Below are 21,978 nucleotides of genomic sequence, written 5' to 3'. Positions count from 1 at the left end.
AGGTACCGTGAATACTGCTTTGTTAAGATTCAGTCACAGCGCGCGTCCGCTGCGCGTGGTGTATGGCATTCAGCTTTTATGCAAGTGGGTGTCAGGGAAACCGGATGTGACGTTGCGCTCTCCTCCCCTCTAGCCCGGATGTAATTAAGACCGCGTCTCCCTCCACATCAATCGGGATGATTTTCCCGTGGTGGACCGGGGAGAATGCGGATATCGGGTGTCCGAGGGTGCAGGAGTGCGGGTAAGTGGCTAAGTGAAGTTCAAACAATTTTACAGTTCAGTTTAAAATTATTTCGGCGATTTTAAAACTAGCAACAACATACAGCGAGTGCACAGAGGAAGGTACCGTGAATACTGCTTTGTTAAGATTCAGTCACAGCGCGCGTCCGCTGCGCGTGGTGTATGGCATTCAGCTTTTATGCAAGTGGGTGTCAGGGAAACCGGATGTGACGTTGCGCTCTCCTCCCCTCTAGCCCGGATGTAATTAAGACCGCGTCTCCCTCCACATCAATCGGGATGATTTTCCCGTGGTGGACCGGGGACAATGCGGATATCGGGTGTCCGAGGGTGCAGGAGTGCGGGTAAGTGGCTAAGTGAAGTTCAAACAATTTTACAGTTCAGTTTAAAATTATTTCGGCGATTTTAAAACTAGCAACAACATACAGTGAGTGCACAAAGGAAGGTACCGTGAATACTGCTTTGTTAAGATTCAGTCACAGCGCGCGTCCGCTGCGCGTGGTGTATGGCATTCAGCTTTTATGCAAGTGGGTGTCAGGGAAACCGGATGTGACGTTGCGCTCTCCTCCCCTCTAGCCCGGATGTAATTAAGACCGCGTCTCCCTCCACATCAATCGGGATGATTTTCCCGTGGTGGACCGGGGAGAATGCGGATATCGGGTGTCCGAGGGTGCAGGAGTGCGGGTAAGTGGCTAAGTGAAGTTCAAACAATTTTACAGTTCAGTTTAAAATTATTTCGGCGATTTTAAAACTAGCAACAACATACAGCGAGTGCACAGAGGAAGGTACCGTGAATACTGCTTTGTTAAGATTCAGTCACAGCGCGCGACAAATAACCGTTGGCCACCTTCAGTACTCATGTCTTGACCACTGTGGTCGATAAATGTGTCTTCAAACCTAGTGAAGAAATCAGACACCGTTTCATCTTTCTTCTGTTTGCATGCCGATAGTTTATCCCAATTCACACACATCGCGGGCATTAAAGTTTTCATGTAGGTAATAATTCTACCAGGGAGTTCTGCTACTAGGGGCTCAGGCTTCGCACCACCAACTTGTCTAGTGTCTGCAGCAATGATATTAGCCCATGTGTTACCCAATTCTGCAACGTGATCTACATTACGAATGGATCCCCATAGAGGCTGTGGAACAACATTCCCGAACAACATATCTATGTCAGCTAGATTCATGACACACGATTCTGCAGTCTGCGATAACTCCTTATAATATCCTGCAGGGTTTTTACGGGGGTCAGGCAATGTCTGTTTAAGCGCTAACACTTCAGAACGCTTCCATGGGACATGTACCCAAACACGCTGAAAATGTGGCAAGACAGGTGGATTAGCAGCAGCATCACCAGGTCTCCAAACTGGAGGAACCTCACGCATCGGGTATTGGCGCGCTTTTACCTTTTTCCCCACAGGGAAATCCTGTTCGAACTATGACTGATGACAATCATCATTCCTGAAGGACAATAAAGTCGCAACTGCTTTATCTACATCGGGACCCACAATTGTACCTTTTCCAAAATCAAATCGCACTCGACACAACTCCTGCGGGCTTGGGTCTCTACCATGATCCTCCAATTCCTCACAGAGGAATTCACACATTCTCTCAAACACATACCTCTGTTTTGGGGCTTCCCATTGGTGAAAAACATTAACAACTGACTCCACATCATAGAGTGAAGAAAAAACAATCCATCTACGTGCCATATGGTCTAATACCTCTTTCTCTCCAGAATCAGGCAGCTGACTACGTAACTGCTTTCGTTGTGAACCAGGGGTCATGCTGGATGACCCAAAGAGAGGCGATATTAAGCTAGTGACCGCACTAGCTATTCGTTGTCGTGTAGAAGGAGAAGTTGAGGCAAAAACGGGGGGAAAGACAGAGGGGAGAAAAACGGGTGCAGATACAGGTACAGTGGCAGTATCAGGAAGAGCGCCAAGGGAGGCAGCTGATGTACTAGGCAAAGTTGCAGGAAGCGCAGGGGAGACAGGTAATGAAATTGGCGGCCCTTGAGAGGGATGCACCATAGGAATAGGAGCCAGCTGAGGAGGAGCTGGCGGCTGTAGGAAAGCTTGCGGCAAATTAACTGCAGGCTGTGCATTTAGAGGTTGTGGAGGTGCTGTAGCATTTTGCGCATACGGGGGTGGCGAATTTAGCAAATGCGACATTAGGGGATCTTTCTCCTTTTCTTTGGGCGCCTCTTGCTGAAGGGGCGACAAAGCTGGGTAACATTTATCAATGACTAGTTTGCGTTGCCTGTGCAACTGCTCATTCATTTGGTCCTCTTCATTATCTTTAAACTGCACAGCTGCTTGCATTATCGACATACCTCTCTCTCTTTTATTTTTCTTTGCCAATTTAATTTCTTTCTGTTTGGCTTCCTTTCGCCATAGGCGGAAAGAATCAAACATCGCCGGCCGGGCTTTCTTCTTAAACAATTTAACTTCTAAATTATCTAGGATTTCTGTGTCGAAACTACCATTTGGGGCCATCTTAAAACACCATCCTTCCTGGTATATCGGATCCATATTTCATTATACGCAATGGGGCCCACACCATGTTTCACATAAAGCTCATAAGTTGGAGTTCCAATTGGAGGAACCGGACATGAATCCTCTAATCAGGAGTCCCTTCTACAACTCAAACAAAACACATTTCCAAATATACTAGAACCAGGCATCTTCGCTCACTAGTCTAGTTTCAAACTTCAAAGGATTATCGAATACGATAGTCTCGTGAATACACGAGTCCTCTGGCTTTGGCACTTGCAAGTTCCAAATCAAAGCGATCCCGAAGGTTACCAAAATCCCGAAGGATACCAAACAAACTGGGAGACGCTCCACTTATACTTAACTGAGGTATCGATGATCGATGGCGTCACCAGAAGACTCTCTCAATTGTATCGCCTACCAAATCGTCAAGGGTCCAAAACAGAGCGATTAATCAGGGCAGCAGTCCTTCGTAGCCGTCGGGACGCGGAGAACCTCGCAGAAAAGACTTTCGGTCCACGTCGACATGCAGGGGTCGATGAAGTGGCGGCCTTCCTCCGGAATTTCCACACGAAGCTCCTCACGAACCTCTGGCTTGGACCGGTACCGCTGAAATCGCCCCGAGTTGGGCGCCAACTGAAGTACTGGGTTTTTAGGACCCAGCGGTGCAGGGGAACACACCCTAAGACTTCGAGTTCTTCCTGTTTCAGACCCACAGAAACAAAGAGTCTTCTAGGTGAAGTCAAAGATTCAATTTATTGGCTGCAGACCAATCACAGGTATCCGAGAAGTACAACAGCATGTATGTTCTCAGGAGACTGCTTCCCTTACAGAAACGGCCTTCTCCTTATATACAAAATATCATGCTTCAGGCACACATTCCTCGTTTTACGATATGGTCATTCATGTGTATTCATTACAAACGAAAAGGCAGAGTCATGATGACCATCCCACATTTCAGTTCAGCCAGCCCACAATTATTTACCCAGCGAGGCTCAGATCCCACATCAGATATCAGCAGACCCCAATAAACACGGGCACCTCCTGTTTGTAAAACAAGCCATAAAGCAGGAAGAGTCAGGTGTGAAAGAGATTAGCCGGAGGCTTGTGTGGGATGAAAAGGCTTTATGGTGTGTCAAACCCTGATGCTAATCACAGGTGGCTGTAGGACGGGGAGCTCGTGAGACTGGACTGACCTGGGGCGGTGGAGCCAAATTGCACAGGTCACAGAGAAGTCAAATAGAAGGCACATGTGTTCTGAAGGCCTGTGCGCAGCCTATGTGAGGGCAACCATAAGATGGCTGCCGCTCCAAAATGGAACCCACGAAGTCGATGTGTAATATCGTATACAAAGTGAATTCATCGATGAAACGTTATGCAAAACACTTGTACATACTGTATTGGCCATTCGCGGTTCGCTGATACCGGAATAGGCAGGGTAGGGCCATGCCTCCTACGCGGTCCCAAATTTTAAAGTACCACAACGCTGGCTCCAGACACTGACCAAGACTCGAAGCAGGGACTCTTGGCTTGGGTGCATCTGAGCTTGAATCGCTGCTGACACTGGTGGGTTCCCCCAGACAGGACCCTCTGGATTCCTGAAGTGCCGCAAGTTGAGAGTCATTGAAGTTCTAGGTAGCTATGAAGATGTTCTTAGCTGCCTGGTCACCCGCTTTTGGGGCCACAGAGGCAATAGTGGCTTTAGACATGAGACACTTTGTCTACTGGTTATATGGCTGGGCCTCTTGTCGGTATTCAAAGCTACAGCTCAAGAATAAGGGACGCTGCCTGGTCTCCCCCCAATAGAGTATTCCACATGGACATGTTGTTGTTGCAGACAACTCGACTGTTTGGGTGTAGTGGCATGAGACCGGAGTTGTTCATTATATTTGTTTCACTTTTTTTTTTTGCTCTCTTTCTTCACTCTTCGGCTCGTGGGATAGGTAGTTGAGTCAGGGGGACTGGAGGCTGCTGATGATATTGCCAATTTTGGAATGTTTTGTCTGCATAAAATGGCTGTTACGTTTAGCGCCTTGACTTGGACCGTACGAGGCATGGCGACCCCTGCAAGGAGACACAGAATATATTCTTTCCTCAGGGGCCAGCATGTCCACTTTGCATGTCTCTAGGAGCCGCACCTGACTGATAAAGTTGGTAAACCATGAAGCGGTCAGGTGTATGATCCAGAATTATTGGCATATGCCTGGAGGGTTCTGATTAGGGTTGCCCCAGAGGTTCCTATTGTGACGTGCAGGCTCCTGATTGACAGAGAGGGCAGATCTATGCACCCAATACCTCACAGTGTGAGTTTCTATATTCTCTATCACCGACCATGTTACTTGATCCACAGGCTCTGGGGTGGTGATTTTAACTGTGTACATGATACAGACTTGGAACTAATTTGGACTGTTCCGTCCCCTTGCTCCAGGGCACACAAGGTTGACAAGCTATGAATCACTTTTGATTCTGGATTCGGGCCCTCAACCTGCATGATGTTTGACACCTGGGACATCCCAGGGAGGCGGAGTACTCTTACTATGCACCAGGGCACCAGGTTCACACTAGGCTGGATTACTTCTTTAGCAACACCGACCTTATATGTAGCTCTGACTATTTAGCCGAGACTCTGTCTGACTATAATCCACTGCGGGTCGTGTTCCAGTGGAGAAGGACGAGGGCCAGCATACCAACTTGCCAGCTCCACACGGAGGCACTACAGGACATGGTGTTTAAGGAAACAATTGCCATGCACCTCAATCAGTACTTTACCGATATTCCAGCCTCAGCAGACTCTTGAGGGCTTGCATGGGATGCCTTAAATATGGTCATGAGGGGACACTGTATTAGTATGAAATGGGGAGTCCAGGCAGCACTTACATGCACCATGCTGGACAGAGAGACACGTATTTGAACAACTGAGATTGAGGCGTTTGCACCTGTCCCCACCTTACGCCCTTGTGTTGTCAGTATTAGGAGGAGGTTGGACAATTGTGCTCTGGATTATAAGACCTCCTTGGCCTACCACCATGTGGACGACAATCAGCCAGAACACACACCGGCGTGGTTGATGTCCTCCGACGTCCCCAGGAGCCTGATTGGTGCCATGCGGGACAGTGCAGGCTGTGTGGTGAACAAGCAAACTGAGACTAATGAAGTATTCACACAATATTGTGAACAGTTGTATTCCCCCCCTCTCCTGGAGCTTGCTCTGGTGGCATTACAGGAGTATCTTTGCTCAGTGGTTATTCTCCGTCTGGCCCCAATACAGCTGTGGGGATTAGAATAACCCCTTCAGCTGAAGGAGATTCATTAAGGTATTAGTCATATGGCTGGAGGTAAGTCCACGGGCACTGATGGGTTTCCCGTGGAGTACTACGTCACCTACAAAGAAACCCTTGCACCATGTCTGTGGGAGGTTTATCAGGAGGCGCACAACAGAGGCTCTCTTCTGGGGACTGTCCGTGAGTCCCTCAAAGTGGTGCTGCTCAAGCCGGGCAGAGACCCTCTTAAGGTGAGTCCTACCAACTGCTGTCAATGCGTAACATTTACTACAAAATATTAACCAAGGTCCTCGCCAACAGACTCAACTCCTTGGTCCACTCAGATCAATGTGTGTTTGTGCCACGACGGGTGACACACTTCAATATTTGGCGTTTGTATCATATCATGGATGCTGTATCGAGAGAGGCTGACCTCCTGGTGGTGGTCTCTGTGTATTTCAGAAAAACGTTTGATGCTCTGAGTTGGTCCTACTTGCTCCAACTGTTTGGAAGCCTTCAGGATGGGCCCTGGCTTTTTACAATGGGTCAAGATACTGTATACCACCCCACAGCCAAGGGTCCACACTGGCTGTCAGATTTTATGTTCTTTCTTCATCGGAGGGAAGCAGACAGGGTGCTTCCTTTCACTGGTGATCTTTGCACTAGCCATGGAACCGCTAGCTGTTCAGTTGCATACTAGGGGGCCGGCATAGGGGGTCAAGGCAAGATTTGACTGGTACACCGTGTTTTTATACGCAGATGATGTCTTGGTATTTTTTAGGGACCATGCACTTACCCTGCCAGCACTCTATGTCCAGCTTGATCTTTTTGGTGACATGACAGGCCTCAGGGTAAATTTAGGCCAGTCCTTTAATTTCCCACTTTGCTGGGTTGCACCTGAACGCTGCATGGAGCTGCTGGAGGGGTGTCTCTCCTGGAAGTTTTAAACCTTTTGTTATTTAGGTATGAATACCCATCTTACAGAAAGGGACTTGATCAACAGGAATTATGGCAGGACCCTGACCTTGCTGCATCAGTCCCAACAATTTTGGACTAGACTGCCTCTTTCACCCATGGGTAGAGCCTTAATAGCAAAGATGTTTATCTTCCCAACAATTTATACTTTTTGCTCCCTTACCGGTGATTCTCCCAAGATCCTTTTTTGCTGCTTTACGAAGTTTAGAATCTGAGCTTGTCTAGGGACCCGCTCGGAAGCGAGTTTCACTTCCAATGATTCAGTGTACAATGCTCAGGGGAGGGCTCGGGGTCTCTGACCTGGAGCTATATTTTCCAGAAGCCCAGTTACAATGGCCTATGCACTGGCTGGTAAAGAGCCTGAGAAGGGTAGATTCATTCGAGCGGACTTAAAGGATGTGACTACATTAAACTGACAGTTATCTCCTGGAGGTCCTGCTAGAGGATTGGGCAGGCTTCCGCATATGGCCAAGCTGGTCTGGGTTTGTTACGCACCGGTCCCTTATGCACTGCAACTACCCATATGGAGTGTGCTTGCTGTCAAGTACTTGCTTGAGGCACATGACCCTTACCCCTGGCGGGAGGAAGGGATTACTCAACTGGGTAACCTGTAGAAGGAGGGTGCTCTGTTCTCCTTCAGAGCCTAAGGGAACTCTATGGATTGGGAGCTGGCCCCTTTCTTGCCCATAATACAATTGTGGCCGCGATCGGGTATAAATGGTCTACAGGACAGACCAAGCCTCCATTGCAATTAGGATTGCAATGCTTCTTGTCACACGGCCTGGGCCGCCGGGTGGTATCGGCTTTATACATTGCACAACACACAGCTCACACTGATCTCCAGACTCAAGACAGGCCCAGATGGGATCATTGCTTAGGGAAGGACTTGAAAACCAAACAATGGGCCATGGCCTTGGCGCGGGTAAAATGCTTTTCCTGCAAAGCCTGTCTGAAATTTGAAAAATTCAACTACCTGCATCAGACCTACCTTCCACAGCACCGCCTCCATAGAATATTCCCGGGAGTGTCACCATCTTGTACGAGTTGTGGACACGCAGATGCTACATTTATGCACATGGTGTGGGAATGTCCTTTGTTGCAGGGTGTGTGGGCCTAGGTGATGGAACAGGTGTCAGTGGTGATTGATTTGCCGGTACCGCCAGACCCACTCCTATGTCTGTTGGGGATTACATAACATACCAAATGCAATAAGCACTATCTCAAGCTGGTGGACCTGGCTCTAGTCTTTTTTAAATGCTAAATTGCTATAGGTTGAAAGGCTCAGCAGCAACCCACACTCAGATCCTGGCTTCAGGTAGCTCACATATGGGCTCGAGGTAAAGCAGACTCCAAGACACGTGATCATCAACCACAGGGGAGGTGGTGCCACCATGCTTTGGGACACATATGTTCTTAAATTAATTGACATACTATATGTGCCCCCCCAACTAGCCGATAGACTTCTATATACTGCCACCTGGGAATGATCCAAGAACTTTGGGTGCCAATGCACGCCCACTCCTGAAGACGTGTTGACACATAGTATTGGCAAAGAGCTCCTGATTAATCCCCTGTCCCTTCCTGACATGCTGCCTCTGAGCAGCATTGAGCGAAGTGTTTTGTCGGTTGTTAGTTTGTTCTTATTTTGTAATATGCAGATTGACTGCTTCTATATTGGATTAGGTGCAGTATGTCACAATGGGTTTACCCTAACTGTCTCACATCATATATTTTTGTTTTCATTGAATGATCTGCTAGCAGGATACTTTCCTCTATACAAGATAGGCCATGTTTGATTACTCCCTCCTGGATGATACCTATTGTTGCATTTTTTTTTTAAAAGATGTAGAGCATTAGCACATAGATCACAATCAAATTAAATCTTTGTTCTTTAATCCTTCAACGAGGGAATATGATGTAATGTTATGCTGGTACAAATTTTATCTTTCCTAAAGTATAATCTATTTGCTTAGTCACGAAGGATTAATCCAATTACAAGTCATCAATATAGATAAAACCCTAAAAGGTTTCCTTTTGAAAACATTGGATAGAATTTCTACTGCCTTTAACTAAATCTGTCAGTTTCCTACCTAACTGAAAATGATCAACAAATACATTTAACTATGGATATATTGGAAAATTATCCAAATGACTTCTGGACAGGATGCCTATCCAGGGTGGGGAGGCGACACTTGCCCTGGACCATTATGCCAATTTGGAATTCACACACTCCTCATCCATCCTAAAATTGTGATAGATGGATAAAATACCAACAGGCAAGCTAACATGTATCTGTGGGGAACACAGAGAAATGCTGATATGGCCTTGAAGCTTCAGATAACAGCAGATTATCAAATCAAGTGAGTGGCGCACACAATGGAAGCCACACGCTAGGAACACTGATAGAAGGATAGCAAGAGGGCAACACACTATAACATATTAGAGGGTGCAAGACTTGATGATGGAAACAACTCTGCACCACCGGCTCAGAAAGTTCAGATAGGGTCCAATAGCGAAGGATTGTAGGATGAACTGTTGACCACATTGTAAGGGAGGAGCACAGTAGTGCTAAAGACGGATCCACTGGTAATCGGCAAAGAAGCGAAAGAGTTGTTGGCGTGTGGGGAAGCCGCCACAGTGAGGAGAGAGCACTGCATTCCTCAAATAACTGAAACCTAGCCTGGTGTAAGGATTATTCCAAAAATGACAGCAGCAAACCAGGTACAGGGCATATAGGTGTCCAGGAAGCGGTCTTGCCATAACAACATATGGCAGAGGGGGCCTGGGGGTAAAAAGAAGAAGACAATGAGCACAAGCCGAATTATGCAGCCTTTACAAAGAGGTTTAAGTGAAGTTTATTTTGGAGGGAAGACGTCTGAGGTCATACAACCAGAGCACAAGGAAAACATATGGTGCTGATGGACCACATGCAAGGGAGCGAGTAGGAGTATAAATGCACATCGCATCCCTGAAGTAGATGGAACCAACCCAAGTGCAAGGCTCTCTCAAAGATGTACAGAGAGCAAACCATGGCACAGATGTGCCAGCGAAGCAGTCTGGCATAATAATATATGGTGAATGGACTGTGGGCAAAATGGAGAAATTAAGCACAAGCCAAGGTATGAGGGCTTTACAAAAAGGTGTAAGTGAAGTCTGTTATGGAGGAAACACGTATGGGACTTATCAACAGGGCATAAAAAAAGCATCTGGGGCTGATGGACACAGGCAAAGACATGGTAATGTTAAGGAGCTGCATGCAGAGAGTTGGAGTATAAAGGCATTGGCAAAGCCTGTTGGAATGATTCAGGGGCACACAGAGACATGTGATCCAGAGAACTGTGGGTTACATGGACAACAAAGAATAGTAGAAGGACTATGGGCCCTTGAGTCTCGTACAAAGGATTTCAGGAAGGTTTCCATACATGGAGGTTCCTTTGATGTCACAGCTCCAAATAATCAAAGAACTGCGGAGATTGAAATGTTTTTCACCACCATACTCAGCCACGACCCACTGGCAGCATGGTCTCCAAAGCAAAGCAAACCGGACTCTGACTACGAATAATCTAAAAGCATGCTTGCTGGAGCTAAAGCAAAATCTAGAAAATCCTTCACAACAAACATAAATACCCTGAGAGTGGACAGTAGTAGATGAGATCAGTGTGTTGAAAATTGATATGCAAGCAATGAACCAGTGCTTAGAGTTAGTGGAAAGCCAAATAGCAGTAACCACTGTGAACGGTTGGAGGCTGCATGCACTGGTGGCATATTTGGAGACCCTAACTAAGCTGCTTATTGACACATATGAAGACCTGGAGAATAAGTCCTGAAGGGATAATGTCAGGGTGATTAATCTGAAAGTAGAAGCAGGTGGGACGAAACTTTTTCCTGTTTAACAGAAATATTTCAAGACATACTGAAAACAGGGCCTGAAAATCACATATATATAAGAACCTGTAGGGTCAGAAGTTGGCTCTAAGATTTGAACACGAGACTCAGAGATAAAGTGGCTAAAATGGGTGATCTTCACATCACATAAAAACTCCTTGAGGAATCACACTAGCAGTCAGTACACTACTACAAAGACAGTCAAATAAACCTGCATCATGCCTTGTCAGCAACAATGTTCCAATACAGTTGCCAGATTCTTCCAGCAAAGCAAGAACTGGCACTTAAGGAAATTCACTATTGATCGCTGGACCCATTTGATTTGCAATTTCAATGGCAAGAGAAGGAACTTACTATCGTCTCAGGGGCAAAATGGAAGGTGATTCTGCATTTGAAAGATGACTCAAATGACTCAAACACATGCTCATAGGCCGAAGGCAATGGAGATGGATTAAGACTGGTAGGAGACCTAGAGACCAAAGCAAAAGGAAAAGTTCATCGACGAATCTAGACAAAAAAACAACCCACAAACTGTAGACCAGTCTGTGGATGGTTGGGTGAATGATCATAACATGAGAGGATCTGGAAATGGTGAGTAGTAGGGGGAAAGGAAGTCACAAGGCATTTAACCTTCATAATCCAGGAGGGGAGCAATCCTAGGCATCAGATAGTCACTTAGAGACCTTTTACTTAAGTTACATTGGGGCTCGGGTAAGCCGTTTCCATTTAAAGTTAAGAGGCAGGACTGAAGGGGGACAGCGCACAATTTAGGAGAGGATTGATGAACAGAATGAAACATTGTAAACATTTCCTAATATAAATTCAAACTTAAATCAATCACTTAATTTGAGAGGTCTTCACTCTCCCAATATAAGGAAAAGAATGTTGGGTTATATTACGAACCATGAACCATTTGTACTTAACAAGGGGTTCTGCTTTCCCTGTATAAAACCCATCTCTAGCGGCTTATGACAAAACTCAGTCATCTGTTATAAAGAAATTACGTCAGAACTCAACTGTTATAACTTATGACAGTCCATCTTTGACATCACAATGCCTGTTGCTAGAGCCACCAGCAAAGGAGAAAAGCAGGTCAAGTCATAGAGAATAATTAAAGCAGCTGTTTAAGGAACAAAATGAAACATTATTTTTCTTTCTTCCGCTTTGTTTTTCTAGCTGTAAGGTGACAAACAAAAAGAGACATGCATGGCAATATGTTTCTTATAGCAAAGGTAATAATCTTTCTGCACGTTTCTGCACATTCTGAGCTACTGTACCCTTAAGAAAATGCACTTGTATTAAACTGATTCTAATATATTCTTGCAACAAATATCTAACAGCTTTTTGTTATGGATGTAATTTTGCACTCAAGATTCTATTTGTATTCTTTGTGATTGCATACATGCTCTCTTTTTTATAGAAAAGAGCAATGACCCAAGGATTTAAGTGATTTGTTGAAAGGTGATGGTGGACAATGTATTTTAAGGGATAAAGTGCCCCCTGCTGTACAAGATAAGTATATTGCAAGTCACCTTGCAGTTAGGCGATCTTGCCTTGTTCCTCTATATGGTTATTGAACTCCTTGGTGACAATTTCCTTAAAATGTATGGCAGGGGTACTTTATCCTATATATCTTACAGGAAACACATCTAGCGGGAGAAGACCAACATTGTCTGAAACACAAGAAATATCCCCTTCACTTCTGGGCATGAGCACCCTAAAAAAAGGCAGGGGTTGCTGTTTTGCATAGGAAATACTAGAGGTATCAGTGGACAAAATGAAAGTAACGAGAGATCCAGAAAGCCGATACATAAGGGTTCAGATGTATTATTTGGCTGAAATGTAACATTCAATAAAGATAGTTTTTAGAGAGCAATCCTGGGTGAACTAGTGAACCTGAGTCTGGGGGAGTGTAGGGGAGGTAATCCTGAGAGGAGACACAAATATGGTATGGGACCCAGAATGGGTTAGGAAAGTCCCAGGGTAAAATGCAACAGGAGGGATGGCTAAAGAGATGAAAGTGACATTTAAGACTTGGAGAACACATGTGGTGTATGATCCATCCTGATTAGAAGGATTATTCTTTGTACGCCCCTGTCCACACATCATACTCCCGAATATATCACATAGTCTGATAGAGGAGTTAGAGAGGTGAAGATATCTGAAATATCTATATCAGACCATGTCCACTGGCAAAAACAATACATTGAAGTCCTAGAACCTCAACATACTTATTGAACAAGCACACAAGGCCAAATTGGTCACATGAGTCTCCAACTACTTCAGGAAAAGAAGGAGGAGGCCATCCCAGTGTTACAGAGATTTAAGACGATGGTGAGGGGGATAACATGGAGCATAGAAAGCAGCAGAGAGAGGAGGCTCATGGTGGAAAACATAACAGCAGAGATAAAAGTGCTAGAGATACTTGATAAGCAAGTTCCATCAAGAACATGTCGTAGACAAGTAATGGTTTTCAGTGGCCAACTGTCACTTACAACAAACACAGTTAAAAGGCTAATGCTTAAACTGCTGCAAATACTCAAAGACAAAGGTGATACAGTAAGCCTTCTGCTAGCTAGGGGACTTAGGTACCAGAAGGTGAAGGCACGTGTGGGAGGTCTCTGATTACCCACAGAGGGCTGAGCAATACTGGAAAACGACATGAAGACAATTTCCAGGGTACCATATATATGATGGGGTATAAAAATATTAATAAGATAAATGATTTCCTGTGGACGAGTAAAGTTCCGGATCGTTCTTGAGACTGTCTTGAGGCACTAACACATTGGGGAGACATCAGTCTAGCACGTCACACAAGCAAAGCATCGGGCTCAAATGGTACATTTATAAGTCTGTAGAAAATGCTCCTTCTACAGCTACAACCTATTTAATTCATGTAACACATTTTAATGAGAGAAGCATGTCACACAATCAATGCTGGTAACAGATATAACATTGACCCCAAATACCATGGCAAATGCTGAGGAATCGCTAACCTCTTAGCCTATAGCTCCACTAAACACTGATGTGAGTGTATTTACCAAAATATTGACTGCATCGATCAATGATCTTATGCCATAGTTAGTGGAGACCGATCAAGTGGGCTTAATTAAATGCAGTCCATGATGGGCTAACCTCAGGAGCTTTTCTGTCTTGGTTGAAAAGGAGGAAAGAATAATGACCCCAGTGATACTAATATCACAATGTGCTGAAAGGGAATTTGATCATGGGAGTGGAGAGTTTTTGCAGGTTGTACTATGGAAAATAGCTATAAATCCTAACATGACGGGTTGGATTATGCCCAACTGCAAATCTCTGAAAGCAAGAATATGGGTAAATGGTAGCAAGCTGGACAGTTTTGAGTTTGAGCAAGGGACAAATTAGGGTTGTCCACTATCACCCCTGTTGTTTGCACTCATAGTGGATCCCTGTACAATAGCAGTAAGTATACTAGCATAACAGGAATCCCATTTGGGTTGAGGGACGCAAGAGAAGCCTCGTCGCAGACTATCCAGTACTAACAGCGACTGAGCCTGAAACATCGATTCCAGCATGACTATCTTTGCTGGAGGAATTGGAGAGATTTTGAGTTTCAAATTAAACAAACAGAAGTCAAAGATATTAAACATTACCCATTCACAGGAGCATTTTCCAAATCTTAAAGACTCCAATGGTCACACCAATTTGTGTCTCCCAAAATCATATACCTGGGCTTCACATCACAAATACAGTAGGAGAATAGTATATGGTTAACAGGTTAGCCCTAAAGCATAAAATTGTAAAAGACCTGCAATGATGGCGAGGCTTTCACATTTCACGGATGGGCAGTATAATCATGCTTAGGATGATTATTTTGCCACATTTGGCATACCTCTTTCAGTCACTTATGCTGTTAATTCCAAAAATATGAGCTACTCACCTTTCAAGGCAAAAAGTTGAAATTTATTTGGGGAGGTGGTAGACCAGAGGAAAGCAGCAGAATCTTTAGGGATCCAAGGGAAAGGGGAGGTCTGGCTTGTCCAGACTTGCTGAAGTATTATCAGGCAGTATACTTTCAAATGATAGCGAAATGGACTGTGAAGGAAACTGTGATCAGAGAAGTGGTGAATATACTTGGACTAGGCAGTAGTGGAACGTTACAATGGAACTTGGCCTGTTTGAAAAGGAAAACCCCAAAAGTTCATAAATTTCCCTCCTTGTGAAAACTACTTTGAAGGTTTAGGACAGAGTAGCCAATTGTGAATGCCTAGCAATGTTTTCTTCTCCCAACATGTCCATACACGGTAAACTTCAGTTATTCCCAGAACCTGGACAGCAGTGTAGGCACTTGGAATAGGGTGAATACAGTACACTTCTAGACATCTTTGACAGAGGGAAGATCAAATCATTTGAATAATGCAAAAAGGCCTTTGAGGTTGGGGAGCAATAAATGTTGCAGTATTTACAACTGGATCTTTGGGGCCTCTTCCTCACAAGCAAAGAGACCACAACAAGGCAAAAAATAAAATTTCAACTCTACATCAGGCAATGCAAAAGATTCTCCTGGTTAATGTCCAGAATTATGAGATACTACATGCTAGTACTCTTGGGGGAAATGGAAATACCGATATTGGTAAAAGAAATAGTACAGGACTTAAAGGAAAATGACTGGAAAAGGCTGTGAGAAGTAATGAGGATTTCACTACAGGATAATGTAACAGAAGTACCTACACTCTAGCACCTACATAAGATATACCTTGATGTCTCTGACAAATGCTGGAGATGCTCTAAAAGAGAGATTTCATTCACACATATCAGGTTTGAATGCATCAGAGGGTAAACATTCTGGAAAGAATTAATAGCCCACATTAAATAAAAACAAACAAAATATCACTGATCCTGCTGTGAATAAGACATCAACAATTGGAAGGGATTATCTAAGCTGCGTGCTCAATTATATTGCAAATGCTGTGTGCAACAAGTGGTAATAACCCTCCACTGGAAATCTAGAAAGAAACTGGATATTGCATGCTGGTTCTATGAGCTTTGTCTGTTGATGGGCATGGAGAACACACAATCTGACTAGCACTAAAAAGAAATTTATAAAAAAACATGGGGCCCAGTGCTGAACTTTTTTAAGCGAGTGGTTCATAAGTGATTTTGCCCCAATTGCCTCAGAACTCTGCAGTTGTTTGAGGAGGAGACAAGCTGAAAATGTAACTATCAGCCTTTGGGGAAGCCAATTGCCATTGTATAATATCAATGCAAATGGGAGAGAAGAGAACCACCTAAAACATTATTGGATTGGCACATATTGACCCAGGGGCGGTTTCTGCTTTTGGGCTCTGGGTCTGTGCCCCTCTGAAATTCCTGCATCTTTTCTGTGAAAAATATTCAATACATTGAGTTATTTAGACATGCAATCTCAGATCGTATCTCTAAATAAGTCAATGTATTTAAGCTTGGGCTGCTTGTCTGAGGCTGCCTCCCCTGCCTTGGTCCTAACAAAGCGATACCAAAGGGTTGTGAACCCGAAACTGGTCCCAGGATGCTTGTTTCCGGTCCAGGGAAGACATGGCTTGGCAGTTCGGGCTGGACTGTTCCCATGAGGCGCAGGGTCAGACTGATTTGCATATGGCTATGTCTGAACTGGGGTGGTGGAGTGAGCTAAAGAAGAATGATGATGGATTAAACCCAGATCAGTTGACTGGGGGTGAGTGTTTGATTTGCTCAAACGCTCCGTCCATCATCCCCTTTGGTATCGCTTTGGTCCAAACAAGCAGCCAGAATACAGGCAGTAAATCCACTTTCTGCAATGTGACACACCACGCAGAGCTTACCTTTCAAAAGCCCTTCACTGCCATGGGAGACTTTGTTTATATTCACTGCAGGCCAGTGACATTGCAGGCGTCACTGTTTTAGGCATTGCAGGCTGCATGAAGTCAGACGTCATTCACATGCATAGATTCCCCCCTTTTCCATTCGTCACAGGGTAGGATTGGATGCAAGTGCGGTAAGTAAGATTCAGTGTCTTTTCATCAATAATTGGAGTCAGTGCTGAATTTGTATTAGGTATACTGTGCTAAGACTCCTGGTCAAGCTAACCACTGTAACACCCCAGGGCCTTGTTGTAGGTCTCTGACCCCTTTTAACGTGAAGCTGTTGCATTTGTTTCCAGGCAAAGTTGATCCAAATGTCATGAAGGTCTTTTGCTTCCCGGTGAAGTTGATCCAAATATCCTGACCTTTTCAGGGAGTCAAGCACGAAGGGAGAATTACATGCATACAGTGTCCTTATTTGTAAATTACCGGAAAAGTGTCAATAACCAATAAATTCCATCAGGCTGCATGCCTAGAATATGGCGGCCACACTTGGTACTTATTAAGGTTCTAAATTTATTAAGGTTGAACAGCGCAATGGTTCTAGAATGTTTTATCCCCAATCTGGACGTTTTGATTTTGAAGGCAGTTAAACTTTGTAGCATGCAAGATGTTTGTGGTTGCTTAGTTATGGGGATCTGGTTATGTCATATGGTATTAAAACAGACATTCAAACAGGCTGCTGTTGGGCTCTAAATTCATGCTGTCAACACTAATGCCTAAAACACTGATTGATTTCTGAACAATGAATTTTAAAAACATTATGGTAATGCATGTCAGCGATTTAGTTCCTGTTTCTATTTTACATGTTTTACTTAATCTTGCATTAAAAGTGTTAGCTTTTTTCATCATGTTATCTTCCTGTGTTTTTTGTGCATCCTATTACTCTAGTGAATATGTTGAACTGAGTTGCAGCAGGTGTTTATGGCGGCACGCGATTGAATGGGAGCTCTGACCCTGTGGCTGAAGTCACTATGAGTTTCTCGCAGTGCCTGTCCGTGGGTTGGCCACTCTGCAGAGCACACAGGGCAATGGTCACATATTCCAGTTGCAATTGAATTCCTGTGTAACTGTGTGAAGGGGTTACATATTTGTCAAAAATATTGACAAGGCAAAATTAAAAGAAAATAACTTGCTTACATGTGAGTGCACTGTATGTTTGAGGGAGGTGAAGTAAAAGACATGCTAGGAAATACATTGAGAAAAGAGTGAAAAGAAGGTTCCGAAGAGGAAAGCGATGAGATTTAAGATATGCAGATGGACGAATTGTGGCGAAAAAAAGGGCATGCATGTCAAACATAAACTTCACATATGTGAAGTCCAATACTCCTTCCACAGGTCTCAATAATATTTAATTTAAAGTCTTGCAATTTCAGAAAAGAAACATTTTCAAAATTCATTATTTACAACAAAATCATAGTTGTTACGCATTTATCTTAAACAGCTAACAGCCATTGGCAAGCCAATAGTCCTGGCATGTTTAAGGCATATGTTACTTGTGTTATATATTTGGCCACAATACCAGAAACTTCAGAGAGAAACCAAAATACCAGTCAAGCTTGTGTGCATGGTCGGTTGGTGTTGGTGTAGATCAGAGTTCTGCAGGCCACAAGCTGTGGTCCCATGCAGAGGTGTTCTTCCCAAAGATCAGTACTTCAGTTTTGTTTCAGTTGAGTTGGAGGCAGTTGTCTCTCATCCATTTGGTTGCATTCGTCATGGCGTCGCGGAAGTTTGTTTTCGCGTTGGAGGGGTCATCCGTGAGCAAGAGGATCAGTTGAGTGTCATCTGCGTAGGAGATTATATTGAGTCCAAGAGATTTGATGACGTCTACAAGGGAGGTCATGTAAATGTTGAACAGGGTGGGGCTGAGGGATTATCCTTGTGTTATGCTCCATATTATGTCTTCGGATGCGGAAGTGAAGGACGGCAATCGGATTCTCTGTGTGAATCCTGTAAGGAAGGAGGCGATCCGCTTGAGGGTATCTTGCTGTATGCCTATATCGTAGAGTCTACAACAAAACAGCTCAGCACACTTATAGATATCAAATGTAGGCAGCCCACAATAAGATAGATTTATATCACAATTGTTTTCCCAAGAAAGAGTCGATATGTTCTTTCGATACTGAAATTCATCCTTTATTCACAAATTATTTTGCAACCGCCAACACTTTTTATCCACAATCGGACTTCTTCAGGGCTCACAGTGTAAGATTTGTTTTTTTTCATGTATCCGTTGCCAATGTGTTTGGCCAATTGATTTGAAAATACGTGTATCCAAACACTGTACATTTACCGATTCAAAAAAGGCTCAATTAAATTAAATGTGTGTCGGTGAATAAATGCACCCGCCTCCACGTGATCGTCTGGTTTGAAAGGAAGTTCTATAAGTGTGCTGAGCTGTTTTGTTGTATGGCACTAGAGGAACCAGTTAGGTCTCTTCTGGTTTCTCTATATTGGGACCTAGGGGATTGTGTCCCAAGCTCTTTGCACCTTGTTTTGTGTTTAAACTATAGGGACGTTAAGACTGGTGTGGGCATCAATGCTTTGATCCCCATACGCTTGCAATATATTGTAGAGTCTGTTGAGGAGCGTGCTGTGGGAGATGGTGTAGAATGCCGCAGAGACATCGAAGAGGATCAGGGCCACAGTTTCTCCACAGTCAAAGAGTGCTCTGATGTTGTCTACGGTGGTGATCAGCGCTGTCTCAGTGCTGTGGTTGGCACGGAATGGTTGCCACAGATTGATTTTGTGCAGGAAGGGACACTTTTTAGTACCCGAGAGGCAAAATCACTTGGTGCAATTTGCGCTTATTTTGGAGCTAGGAACAAGCTCCTGGTGCTAACAATCAGCACAAACAGTGTGACGTGCTAAATTCCGCCCACTCGCAGAACTCCATTTAATCTTGCAGAGTTTTTATGTAACTTAGTGGAATTCCACAGAGTGAAATTCTGCTAATTCCGCCACCCCTACTCGAAAACACTGACATTGGAGAGGTGGGTGAAATTTCAGCCACCAAACCTGCTGAACTGATTTGTATTGATTGCTTAAATCCAATCCCTTATGAATCTCGCCCTTTCTTTAAGGGGAAATGGTAATTGTATGGAATGTGCATGATCAGAACTACTGAGGAGCTTCAAATATCCAAGTCATAAGGTTCGCAGAAAATACTTGCATATTGTCTTACAGCTTGTTAACATGTTCCTCCTCAGATTCGTTTTGACTTCCTTATCTTGTCGTAGGGAACAATCAACAAACACAGTGTGAGCAGATTCTCTGTGTGTATTGGGGCCATACTCCCTTTTCCCTGAACGTGTCCGGCATGCCTTGCATGGGGAACAAGGGGAGGGAAATTCTGAGACAGTCTCTTCACTTTCTAGTTAGTGAGGTGACAGTCACTATGACCTGGTTGTCCTGTGGCAGTCGAACCCCTGAGCCAGGGGTTAATGTTGGCAGAGATAGCTGAGGCTTCTAAATGGCAATCCTGTGGTTCAATCACCTCTAGATTGGGTGGCATGAAAGCTTGCTGCTTCATAGAGTTCATTGAGTTCCTTCAAACCACCAAATGAGGTCCTTTCTTTCTGTTGCACTTGTACCACACTCATACATGCCAACCCTCCCGACTCAGCGACTCAGTTCAAGGGTAGTCTCCCACCTCCCGATTCCTGCAGGCAGAAACCTGGCTCCTATGATGGTTTTAGATGGCAGAGGCTGGTCTTGTGTTAATTGGATTATGCACTGCCAGTAACCTGCTCCTGCAAGCAAGTGCATAACATTTTCGTCATGCTTTCTCTGCCTGCCATAGTGATTTCTCTTTGCTCCTGACAGGTATGAAAAAAACGTATATTTGAATTTCTGATATCCAACCCTGCAGCAGCTCACTTGCAAGTCCCATATATGCCAATAGGCCCAATGCAGGCCGCAATAGAAGTCAATGGAAGAAATGCATTCTCCTGATTATGTTTTAAAAATCTCCCTCTTTCCTCTTCCAAAATGACATCATGTATACATACTTGCATTAGATATGCTCTTTGAATCTGGACAATTTGTGTAGCATTACGTATGCAGAAGTGTACAAGACCAATTGAAATCTCCACATAATATCCACAGTCCTCACATATTCCCAAATATTTGGGCAATCGTAGGACAGAAACAGAAATAGAGACTTCCTCTCAAACAGACAAGTGGAAAAAATCCTATATTTGAGGGAGGTCTGAGAAATGAAAAAATGTATTGGTAGAGACAATGTTATATTTCAAAGAAATTGGGGACTAATACATTCTTAGGTCTTATACTTCATCACCCTGCATACAAACTACGTTCAATCCTAGTAACTATTTAACTGTACGATTGTATAACGAGCTTTACCAAAGCTAATAGGTATTCGGTTGTCTCGCAGCCCTTTGTTGTTGTCAATGCTAATTTAGGAATTGTCATGTTTTTGTAGAACCTTGTTGCAGGAGAAGCTGTTAGGCACACCTCATTCTAAAAAAAAAGATACTTGGCTCAAAGCAAAAATATGCTTGGTCTCAAAAAGCACACATTGCTATAGTAGTTCCTGGCACTGAGCGATCTAATTTGTGTGTGAGTGAAGTTAGCTAATGGCTGATGTGGGCTAAGCATTTGCCTATGGGGTATGCTGCAGTAGGTGGAAGAAAAAGGTGACTGAAAGTGCGTATAGGTATATTATACATATAATTTTAGCAAATTGAAACGGTGTTGGCTGAAGCCACGCCTAAAATTCTGCGAGTTGGTTGCGATTATTTCTAGAAACACACATAGGCACTGAGATACTCTTCCAGCTGTAATGTGTCTAGAAACGAATTTGATGAAATTCAAGCTGGCTGCCAAAGTGTTTTCTAGCCATACTAACCACTGACATGCTCAGTAATGTACAGAATCTATAGCTTTCCTAGGCCAAGACGTGTATGATGTGCCCTCCAGGCAACAACTACAAATACATTGCTCTGAGATAAATTCAGAAACCAAAGTTGGACTATTGGAAAAATTGTTCAAATACATATGAAATGATTTCTCTCTGATGTAAAATACACTTTGGATAAACATGAAATAAAAAAAAAAAGTCTATACAGACACACACAATTGCATTTATTAAACAATGTAGAAAAAATGAAAATACACATTTCTTACCATTACGTGCTGCAGAAGTTTGACCGGCAACATTTTCTGAAAAGTAAGCGAAAAAGAGATGCTTAAATTGGATACACGCAAGTATTTGTGTTCACTTAGTGAATGCAGCATTTCCTGTTT

The 21,978-nt window shown here is 43.9% G+C and overlaps 1 protein-coding gene across 1 annotated transcript in view; it reads right to left on the bottom strand.

Annotated features, from left to right (window-relative positions):
- Window positions 1-21,978, bottom strand: part of LOC146811599 (transmembrane protease serine 9-like) — a 452,993-nt gene that overhangs the window by 303,103 nt on the left and 127,912 nt on the right. Inside the window, exon 2 of the mRNA XM_085618580.1 lies at window positions 21,859-21,894. Within this exon, the coding sequence (XP_085474706.1) occupies window positions 21,859-21,894 (36 nt within the window). The remainder of the gene's footprint in view (window positions 1-21,858; window positions 21,895-21,978) is intronic.

The sequence above is a fragment of the Triturus cristatus genome, chromosome 7 (assembly GCF_964204655.1).
Source record: "Triturus cristatus chromosome 7, aTriCri1.1, whole genome shotgun sequence".
Taxonomy (NCBI): Eukaryota; Metazoa; Chordata; class Amphibia; order Caudata; family Salamandridae; genus Triturus; species Triturus cristatus.
Note: the sequence above shows the minus strand (reverse complement) of the source record. Positions and strands in the feature narration are given on the sequence as shown.